At 44.5% G+C, this 11,579-nt stretch overlaps 1 protein-coding gene across 1 annotated transcript; it reads left to right on the forward strand.

Annotated features, from left to right (window-relative positions):
* Window positions 1-712: 712 nt before the first annotated feature.
* LOC149273430 (histidine N-acetyltransferase-like) lies at window positions 713-7,001 on the forward strand. The gene is made up of 4 exons (XM_089506321.1): window positions 713-754; window positions 4,170-4,178; window positions 5,571-5,720; window positions 6,336-7,001. Exons 1-4 carry the CDS (start codon window positions 713-715, stop codon window positions 6,999-7,001), a joined length of 867 nt encoding a protein of 288 aa, XP_089362447.1.
* Window positions 7,002-11,579: the final 4,578 nt, after the last annotated feature.

The raw sequence follows: 11,579 nt of genomic DNA on the forward strand, positions 1-11,579 counted from the left end.
GTGGTTTTTTTTTTACATGGTTCTATAATGTCTGTCCTGGTAGAGTCATCCTAATTAACAGCCGTGTGTAATTAACAAATACGAGGAGCTAATATATATATATATAGGTATATATAAAAATATATTTAACTGTTGGAAGGTAAGAATGCCTCCTCTGCACTATATATCACTGTACGCTAATATACTTCATGCTGAATATATATATATACTTACACCCTTGCAGTTTTAGAAGGTTTGGGGTGCAGGCAATAAAGACAATGTATTTATTATCAAGGTGTGCGACAGACACACAAAGACGGAGATGATGACCCCTTACCAGCTGTTTTGACCACTAACCTTTCCGTTTCCTGGATCATGAGGGGTTAATTCTAATAAACTTTTACCCCCCCCCTGACTGTCTGGTGTATATTCTTGGTCGTGGGGGGTGGGGGGGGGTTGTTGGGCTTGAAGTCAAAAGTTTACAAAAACTAAAGGGAGAGAACGTATCACTCCTGTAAAGGTTAACCCTTTAAGTACCAGGTGCTTTGTATGGTATTTAATCTATTTAGTATTTGGTCTACTGAAGTTTCCTCTGGCACACGAAGGGTCAACACAGGAAAAGTACATTGTGATGTATTTAAGTATAATAAAGGGAGGGCGTCCAATAAGTACAGCCGTGTAAGAACTACTGTATTGATCGAAATAGCGCCATCATATACTGCAGCGGTGTACAATGGGTAAAGAGGACACAAGTAGTTCATCGCAGAGCAGTAAGGTAAGGGGGGCTCCGTCTGTCTGGCGATAGATCGTTTCAGAGTCGTGGAGCAGAGAAAGCCTTAATCAATGGAGGACAACCTGGCAAAGGTTGCAGTTGAAAGCCCATGAGTGTATTCCTCAACCCAGAATCCTGTCTGCCCCACAGCCTGCACCAGGCTTTAGTCACACGGGGCATTCGTTAGAAAACGGTAAGTCTGTATAATAATAAATAAATAAAAATAGTTTTTTATAAAAAATACATTTGAGTCCTATAGATGTAACTCTGTATGGCCCCCCTAAAACAACCATAAGACTGATGGGGCCTCTAAGCAGCTGTTTGGTAGAACCAAACCTGGGTAAGTTTCCATGATACAGTGGGCCCTTGGCCATAAAAATAAACAAAATATCAAAATAAGGCTTTGTAGCCAATCAAGTAGAAAATAGGTGTTAACATTTAGCCACACTAATGGTAAATGTCCTCTAATAATTCTTAATTGCCCATTTGCCATGGCATTCTCCTTCCTGATATCCTCCATCTATTCCCACGATGGAAGCTCTTCTCAGCATCGTGTGTGACGATCAAAACCCGTCATCTTCACAATACCGGACGTAATAAGACTTCAATGGTCATGATGGTCGAGGACAGTGAAACAGCATCATGTGCCGCTACGACCACTAGCTTTACTGGAACAGATAACCAGTGATGTTCTGCGCAGCCTTCAAGTCTCATCTAGTACTTAACACTGTGCTGCGGTACCCGCTACAATCTTCCATTCTTTGGGGCTTATTACTCAACAGTACTAGTGATTTGCTGTGAGCAAAATGATCTCTCATGGGGTGTGCATTATCTTGAAATGGTGAGTGTGTGCAGTAGTGAGGCCTCCATGCCAGTGTAGAGCGTGTCCAGTGAACCTTCCATCCCAGTGGAGTGAGTGTCCAGTGAAGCTTCCATCCCAGTGGAGTGAGTTTCCAGTGAAGCTTCCATCCCAGTGGAGAGAGTGTTCAGTGAAGCTTCCATCCCAGTGGAGTGAGTTTCCAGTGAAGCTTCCATCCCAGTGGAGAGAGTATCGAGTGGCATCTGCCTTGACCACATTTGGAAATCTCTCTGCCAAATTCTGCTCTGGATTCACCTCATCTTGGTTCTCCATAATGAGTTCTTGAAACATTGTAAGGTCTTCTCTTGTTTTCTCAAAGTAGTAGTACCGGTAGATGTTAATGAGCAGGTCTTCAGGGGACATTGAGAGCTCCTTAGCAGCAGTTTTGGGAGAAATGTTGACCAGGTGACTCGGACAGCCAACACTGTCAATATGAGGGGCTAGTGCTTTCACTCTTGACAATACAGAATTGTTTTTGCCAATTATCACATTGCAGTTGTCTCTGCTAAATCCTACACAGTTAGACCATTCATGGCCTTTATCGTGCATGAATGAAGTTCAGCTTTGGCATCATTGCCCACTGACATGTCTACAAACCCAACTGCTACCTCATCCTGTGTTTCTTTACCAGGCTAAAATAGCACATTCCTTCTCACACATGACGTCGCTGCTTTCGTCAGCCAAATCACTGTGTGGCCTTTTTCCTGTCCGGATGAACTTGTACAGATCCTCTGAACCTTTAGGTTCCGGTTCACAACAGCTGCTGTCTTGGTTGAGGAGCAGGCACAGTTTTTTTTTGCTATATCTGAATCTGGAAACACTTTCCTGAGTGCTTTACACACCTGGAACACTTTTTTTTTGGACAGTCTGCTGTCTCTCTTTGTGCGAGATTAGAAAATAAAAAATTTAAGTGTAACTGATAACGTATTTAGGGCCATATAACGTAAATCGACATGGGGACTGTAGTCATCGGTATAAAAGCGCAGACTGGAACATTCATCGCCTTTCCACAGGTATAGAATGAATCAATTCAAACACTGAGATGTAGCTTGCGATGACACTGCCTCTAAGGTCCTCCGGTCCCCGGTACCTGGGCTCTGGTCCTCCTCTGTGGTGGACGGCTCTGGAGAAACCGGGAGAGCGAGTGACACAGCGCGCATCCTGATTGGTCTCTCTTGTGCTAACTAACCTATCGGTTTCCTGTAAAGCCCGTCTACCAAGGAACCCTTCAATGGTCATAACTTAACTCTGAAGCTCGCTCTTAAAAAAACATCTATCCCTGGGATGTCTGTTTTGCGGGTATCAGGCGGGCCGCCATTAAAACTCCCGGAACATCGTCTAAACTCAACAAGTGCTCAACCTTACTCCACATCCTTAACACAAACCTTTGTGAGTAGATGATCTGAGTGTTGGAGTTGGCTCGGGTGCTGCTGAGTGGATTGTAGTGAAATTTGACTAGTCACAATTTGGCGAATTGCCTGTTATTGCCCTACGTGTGGGTATCGGCCTTCATCACTAGATGGCACTCTAAGATAAGACGAGACAGCTGTGCTGGTCGTTCAGTTCGTTGACGTTATACATGGTGAAATGTGGTAAACGGAATAATCACCAAAGGAAGGACATTGAGCCGGTGTGTGCAGTTACTGGTGATAACTGATATGTATGTAAAGCTCTTTAATGGTGCCAGAGCTGCCTCTCGTAATCTAAGGGTGGGTATATCCTAAGGTTCCCATCATTGATGCACACAATAAATAACGTATGGCCTAGGTCCCTTCCTTTATCTCATGACCCATGATCATGGTGGCCTCCCAAGCAGACAACTTGGTCAAAAAGTCCCTCTCGAAGTCTGTATTTGTTTTTGGCCCAGGATCTCCTGGTCCCTGTATTAAGGGTGGGGGGGGGCTGTCACGTATAACAAAACATAAACCAGAGGAAAATCATTAAATAACTAAAGCAACAATCCAAATAAAACAAGATAAATCGGGTAACTGTGTTCATGGTCTAGAGGCTCTGGAAATTCGTTGTTGGAATTCCTGGTGTGGAGAAACGGGCCAAGAAGATTTTTTGGAAAGTGGAATATTCCACAATTATCTTTGGAAAATTCCACAATTTTTGGGGAAAGTTCCACATACAACCACTAGGCCATGTTTAGAGTAACAAGCCACCAGATCCAAATGTTGCCAACCCTTTCCCTGGTTCAAAAAGTGTTAATGCTGCCCCCATCTTCTGCATTTTTGGTATTATTGATATGTAAAATTTGAATCCAAGATGCAGAAGGTGGACTTGTTTTGTTGCTCTTGACATCTTGGTTCAATGTCTGAATGTACCTTGAATGTTGGTGTCCCTTGTGTCCATGGAGCAGTATCCATATTCCAGACTTGGAGAAACAGCGCTGTATCCTCATACCTCTGAACTGTCCTTGTTCAGCTGACCAGTCCCACACAAGACACAAATGTCAAGCTACATGCTCACACAGTTTGGAGCTGACTCCATATAGCTGATCATATACAAGGCTTTTGCTACCAGTATGTTATGGTTGATATCCCTGCTTGAATGTAGGTGACTCAGGTGAGTAAATACATACACTCTTCATGATGGGCTATTAAAGGGATAATATTTTAAGAGTCTCAGGAACAGTTAATATAGAAATGACCCCGGTATGTAGATGTTGTTTACCTTTAATCTCTTCCTTCCTCCCTTCCTTCTCCCCTTCCCTCCTTCCTTTTACCCCTTCTTTTCTTTCAATTACCCATATAATTGCCTATATATTGTAAGCTCTTGAGTGGAGCCTCAGAAACCCACCATTCTTACACGGAACGTTGTATGAAAGTATAATAATGCTAGATGGCAGGCTCGGGGGGAATATTTTGAATCTCTCCCTATTAATGAGGGGCAGGAGGCATAAAACGTACAGTTTCCTATTAGTGAGGACAGTGTGCGGTTCTGATCCGTATTAAACTGTTGTGTGTTGAAGGAGAGCTACATCTCCTAAAGTGGACAAGAACTCCAAGCATGTAGTGCCAGCAGAGTGATGAGAGTTGTGATAAGTAACTTCTAGAGTTACAATCAGTCAATGTGACATTAGTCCCAATTACTGTGTATTAGGAGGAGGTGAGGGGTAGATGTCCCTGATGTCTGTGTATTAGAAGGAGGGGAGGGGTAGGTGTCCCCGACGTCTTTGTATTAGGAGGTGAGGGGAAGTTTGTCCCTGATGTCTTTGTATTAGAAAGAGGGGAGGGGTAGGTGTCCCTGATGTCTTTGTATTAGAAAGAGGTGAGATGTAGGTGTCTCTGATGTCTGTGTATTAGGAGGAGGTGAGGGGTAGGTGTCCCCGACGTCTTTGTATTAGGAGGTGAGGGGTAGGTGTCCCTGATGTCTGTGTATTAGAAAGAGGTGAGATGTAGGTGTCCCTGATGTCTGTGTATTAGAAGGAGATGAGGGGTAGGTGTCCCTGATGTCTGTGTATTAGAAGGAGGGGCGGGGTCCTTGTCCATGATGTCTGTGTATTAGAAGGAGGTGAGAGGTAGGTGTCCTGATGTCTGTGTATTATGAGGAGGGGAGGGGTCAGTGTCCCTGATGTCTGTGTATTAGGAGGAGGGGAGGGGTCGGTGTCCCTGATGTCTGTGTATTAGAAGGAGGGGCGGGGTCCTTGTCCATGATGTCTGTGTATTAGAAGGAGGTGAGAGGTAGGTGTCCTGATGTCTGTGTATTAGGAGGAGGGGAGGGGTCGGTGTCCCTGATGTCTGCGTATAAGGAGGTAAGAGGTAGGTGTCCTGATGTCTGTGTATTAGAAGGAGGTGTCCTGTTGTCTGTCTAGCAGTGTCGTTGAGCCTTGTGGGAGTGTTGTCTTGTTGTACTTTGTCCTTTTGTGTAACGTTGTGTTTTAGTCCCTCCGGTTTGATCAGAGCAGTGACGGCTTTGTTCTTTGTCATGTCATCCATCTCGTGCTCTGACATTCAGCTCCTTCCTGCTTCTGCCGGGGACTATGAGGCCATCATGGATATCTCTGGTGGTATCTACAATGGAGTTGATTACCTGCCATTCAGATACTACACGTGGTTGAAAGACACTAATAGGAGGATGTTTGTCGCCAAATCCGAGGGGAAAGTGGTGAGTAGAAGAAGCCTATTACCCTACGTGTGTAACTATAACACAATATAAATGTATGTATTTAGGGAATGGGACCAATATATGTGTTTATGACTGTGGTCTCTCTCTCTTCAGGTGGGCTTTGAATCTTTTTTATTGGTAGATGGTGGCATCACAGCCGTGTTGCAGGGTCTTCGTGTTGCCCCCTGGATGCAAGGTCACGGAGTGGCAGGAATACTTCAAAAATGTTGCATCGATACCTTAAGATCTGACCATCCTGAAGTCACCAGAGTTCGTCTGACTCGTGTAGAAGACCCTCCCGCTGCCATGTTAAATAAGTATCGAATTCTACATTCCAAGGTTAACTTTCGTCTTTCGTCTTAATCCTTATTTCGCATAAATATAACCCAAGACAAACTCTACAAGTAAAGTTCCATAGAATGACATGACCAACAAACTTTTGCATGCCTTGTTATCGCTGCATTCCTTTCTTCTCCGACCTACTCTTTTGTTTCGTTGATCCGCTGCCAGATTTGCCCCAAAGGTCCGCGAGGCATCATTAAAAGAATACGTTCAGTGTCTTCTTAGCGCACGTTCATTTGTGATACTCTCATAACTCATTTCTCTTTCCTCTAGGCTGTTGTTTCAGTTTGTATTCCTCACGCGCAGCTGGAAAAGGCCATCAAAGATCTGGAGTCAAGGGTTGACGGTGTGATCGGAGAGAAATCTATTCCGCCTAAGGTGGTGAGGCATCCTGAGGTCCACAGTTTATTCAAAGAACACATCAAAGAGGAGAATCTTCTTCCAGGAGGCTTCCTCATGCAAGCATGGCTTCCAATTACCACCCACAAGGCCAATCTTGATTTAATGCAGCGCTGGGGAATTCACTGGCTTTGCTCCTACCCATGTGATGTCACCAGCTCCTCGGCATCCCGTGATGTCATGGGCAACGTCAATAATAGTGAAACAAATATACACAATTTCCCTGCCTCCTCTGATGCCCTTCCCTTGTCGCAGACCTTCCCGGGGTTCCTCAGCCTTGGAACCCCTCTTATCCCGGTCCCCTTAGACAACGATCAACATCGCTTAGACATTGACTTGTTTGGAACTCACCCATCTTATGCCAAAAGTCACGTCCTGTTTCATTTGAAGGAAGGCGTAAGGACACTGCCCAATGGGGGCAGCATTATCTGCAATGTGTACGCCGAGGAGAACCTGCGTGATGAGCTCACTGGCTTTTTTCAAGGGTTAACCCCCTTCTATCTGTGCAGGGAACAACTAGTACTGGAGATGGAAATCTAACCTACTGTGTCTGTCTTTAGAGGCTTTAAAGGAAGCCTTTGCAATGAAGTCCCGGTGGAGGCAGAAGCTACCAAAGTGCTGAGTCTGCAGTTTATATATATATGTGTGTGTGTTCTCAGCCCTTCCTCCACACTCTGAGGATTTTGTGTTGCCACACCTGTGATTGTTCTAGAGGTCCAAAAGGTTCCTGGCTGTATGTCCCTGTGTGTTAGTCCTAGAGGTGAAAGTCTGTGTGTCCTTGGGTGACTGAAGAAGGCGCGCCAGGCTTTGCATTACATATTAATGTTCCTCTGCCTGGACTCTGCCCCCAGTAATAAATACCATCAGAATCTGTCTCAATATCTCTCTAACATAGCTCTGTATCTGTCTGTGTTCTAATAAATGTATACCTCGGTATCATTTTCTGCCTGTGGATTTTATTTGTTTCATAGGCTATAACATTTTTTTAAATAAATAACGTATTATTATCGGTTTGTAGTATCCTAGACATAGAAACCCTGTCGGCAGAATGGCATCACTGGTCTTGACACGCCCCGCTCCCCGCCCATTGTCCATGTAAATGGGGGTGTTTCCCGCCGATGACACCCCCATTTAAATGGAAAATGGCCTGGGAGCGGGGCGTGTCAAGACCAGTTATGCCGATCTGCCGACAGGGTTTCTAGTTGTGTATACCCCCCAAATATTGACTGTTGTTTCCCATAAGCTATATCTTCTGTGCCTTGGGGCAAATAAAAGTCTGGCCCTGGATTAATTGTATACTTTCATTGTCTTTTCAGCACGCGCATCCATACTGCATTTGGCCCATCCATCTACTATAGCTCGTTCCTCTAGGCCGTTATTCCAGTTTGTAAACTTAATGCGCAACTGGAGATGGATCAGCATCTTCCAGATATTGACTTCTATGGGACTTACCCTTCTTATGCCAAAAGTCATGTTCCAGTTGAAGGAAGGTATAAGAACACTGGCCAATAGGGCCAGCGTTATCGGCAATATGAGGTCATTGGCTTTTTCCAAGGGTTCTCCACCTCCAACAAGCACTAGAGATGGAAAGCTAATCACACCACGTGTTGTCTCTGTTCTCTTGGAGGAGAGCCTCTAGGTTTTTCCAACAAAGTCTCCAGGTGGCAGAGGCTATGAAAGAGTCTGTACTGGTCCCAGGTTGTGTTTGTTGCCACATCGTGAATAATCAGTTGGAAGCTGCTTGGGCCCCTCAGCGCATGCTTTGTTTTTTTTTATGTCTAGATGGTTTGTAGTGTAGAATGGGTTCATTTCTAAAGATAATTGGACTCCCTTAATGGTGCGGGGGAGTCAATTATGGAAGTCCTCTAAAAACATCTCTAATGAGTGACTGTTAAAAATGTAATTGCTTGCAGTTGTTATAAAATGTTCTCTGATTCCGGTCTTCTAGTTAACTTTATTATAGGTGCAATTGTTTTCCTCCCCCCTCAACCGCCGACTTGACCGCAAACTCGCAAGAGCAGGGCCATCTTCTTCTTTTGTACCAATTTGTTACTGTTTGTGATCTTAAATCATTCCACTGATTGTAACAGCGCTACGGAATCTGCTGGCGCTATATAAATATATGTAATGTGTATTCCACGTAGAAGAAACATTATTTTCGCTCATTTTCGGTACATTAAGAAAATAAAATTTAGCCGATCTGTTATTTTGTTCTTTTCTCTGAAGGTTTAGTTACCTTAAAATAACAACGAAACTTCTAAGAAGGCTTGTTTGCAGTTTCCATAGCAACAAGCTATCATGTCACTTGTGAACAACCAGTCTTTAGGGGGTAAGAAGCACTCTATGAAACAACCTATATGGCTTCTACAACCAGGGCCGGCGCCACCTGTAGGCAAAGTACTTGGAGGCTGCGGTCACTCGATGGGAGGCAGGCAGCCGTGGCTCGCGGTCACTATGGGTGTGGCAATGGGGGAGGGGCTTGTTGGGGTGGAGCCAGGGGCAGCAAAATTATGTTTTGCCTAGGGTGGCAAAAATCCTTGCACCAGCCCTGTCTACAACCCCCTCCTTTATATTCAATGACATCAGCATGACATAGCATGACAGCAGAAAGGGTACTGCTGGGTTTAATCCTGTGCCCCCCTGCCTGCACGGTAAACAAAAGGCTTCCGTTAACATGATTTGTTTTAGTGCTTCCGCTATGGCAGTGCAATGTTTGGGTTTGAATGTAAAAGAAAAAAAAAAAAGACCTGATGATGCAATGGCTTCTTGGCAAAAAATAGAAGGTTGTAGTTAATGGGAAGAGATCGGTACGGAGATCTGTTCTTTCCAATGCCTTCATTAATGATATGAAGGTGATGGAATAAGCCAAATGGCCAATGGCTTAGGTAAATCAGAATGTTCGAGAGCTGCAGTTTAATGTTGAGAAATGCAAACGAAAGGAATCTGAAATGCAAAAATCAAAATGCAAAATACAGCATTGGACGTCCGGTGCTGCCGGTGACAACTTGGGGTAAATATTCCTGAGAACATAAAGGTAAGCAGCCAATGCAATGCATTGTAGGGGAAAGCAGGCAGGGTGCTGGGTTGTATGGCTGGTGGCATGAATAGCAGGAAGATGCAGCAGTTCTGCCACGTCACAGATCTCTGGTGGGACCTCATCTAGAGCATTGGGGACAGTTCTGATTTAATTCTTACAAATGTTTAAATTTATGAATAAACCCAGCAGCCCATCAGTAACCAGAAAGACAAAATAAATGGGGTTTTGTTATTACGACATCTCGGATTCCGAATCATTGAGAAACATGTTGAGGTGGTTGTTTAGTCGTGATGTATGCGTTGTGTTTTTCTGCTGTGTTTTTCTGCCGGTTCCCCAGGGCCTTTTGAATTCATCTTGCTAAGGTTTTTTCCGAGAAGGTGAGGGGGTATATGCGAAATATACTTAGTAATTGTGTGATGTGGGGGCAATGACTAAACCATGAGAACTTTAGAACTGGATATATGACTCACGGAGCAATTTTACTATCTGATTTAGCTTTAATTTTCAAAGGGGGGGGAGTCAGAAGAATTTGAAACAATAAGGTACAAAGTTAAGATTATGATGGAGGAATGGGAATTACGGTACATTTAAGTGGGATCCAGACAGCTGTTAGGTTATACATCGCATATACTGCAGGGGGCAGCACTTTACATCCGTTGGTCAGCAACATAGAAACACAGAATTTGCCAGCGGATCAGACCCACTCGGCCCATCCAATCTGCTTATTTTTCCTGATGTACAGACTCAGACGTTGGTTTCGGAGCCATATGCCTATCCTATGTATAAATTCCCTCACTTTATTAACCTCTGCTTTTTTTCTGCTGGGAGGCTGTTCCATTTATCTACTATCCTCTCAGTAAACATATCTCAGGACATATATTTGTCCAGGAAAAGTGAATAATGAGGTCACACTATATGGCGTATTAACTCCATTGAGGAATTGAATTGTAGAGAGAAGGGTGAGTGGCACACAATCAGTTGCTCTGATTTCATGATCCCCGCAGTTTAAAGAATAAGCAGGAGAGTTTCTAGAACAAGAAGGGCTCTGCCAGTGTTTACATTGCGAGCGGATCCTCTCGTCCTCCTATGTAGAGCCGGGCAAGATATTAAAAAAGAAGCATTTGTTAAAAGCAGACTTTCTCAACCAGAAACATGATGGGGCGAGAACCAAGTGGGGCATCCCCCTGATGCTTAGTAAGGAACGCATGAAGGCAAAAGTGGGGCTAACAAGCCCAATGTGTTTATTAAAACATCTTTACTGTAATTACAATACATCTAGAATATCCTATAGATGACCGTAAAATGTATTGTAATAACATAAAACCCAGTACAACATTGTGTAATATTAGGTAAAACATTGGAATACTGGTCCTCCTTCTAGTAGCTCTGTTGAGTTGACAAAGTTCTCTTCTCCTGTTATTCTCACATGCCGGCGCCCGTGCACAGCAGTGTCGGACCACGAGGTTACCCCCACCCACGAGACGCCACCCACGAGGTTACCCCCCAGCACGAAGCCCCACAAATGGGCTGGTTGACCACCTACAACCAGCCCCCGCTCAAGAGCAGAGCAACCCGAGACCAGTCATCTGAAAAGAAGACATACATACAGGGAGGGAAGGGTGTGAAAGGTGAGATATCAAAAAAGGGGCCCAAACCCTGTAAAACCCCAAAAACCCATACCCCCCAGAACCAGCTCAAACCAGATTAGACGGGTATGCCCTGGTCCCCCCTGTCCTGTCGGCCTATGCCACTAAAGTTGCCGCCATTACTGACCTTTCCACTCGTTGACACGTAACAATAGGCTTATTTTTGGTCTTTACATTTTCCCCCTAAGTGTCCCAAGTAGGGTGGTGGGTGAGGAGCATTGTTGCCTCATGTTTCATTTTGTCTAGGACCAGCCCTGACTATGAGGGGTTACAATTTGGGAGACTGTCAGGCTGGACCAGGTTGGAGGTCATGAGGATACCTGGGAACTCTTTCCCTCTTTCCCTGTAAACAGTGGTGTGTACCGCAACATCATTTTTGGGACCGCCCAAGGTCCAAGTACAATTATCAAGGGTTAAGCACCTGCCTTGAATCAG

This window comes from Sceloporus occidentalis, unplaced genomic scaffold (genome assembly GCF_023333645.1).
Source record: "Sceloporus occidentalis isolate IW3139 unplaced genomic scaffold, rSceOcc1.0.p SCAF_376, whole genome shotgun sequence".
NCBI classification, from domain to species: Eukaryota; Metazoa; Chordata; class Lepidosauria; order Squamata; family Phrynosomatidae; genus Sceloporus; species Sceloporus occidentalis.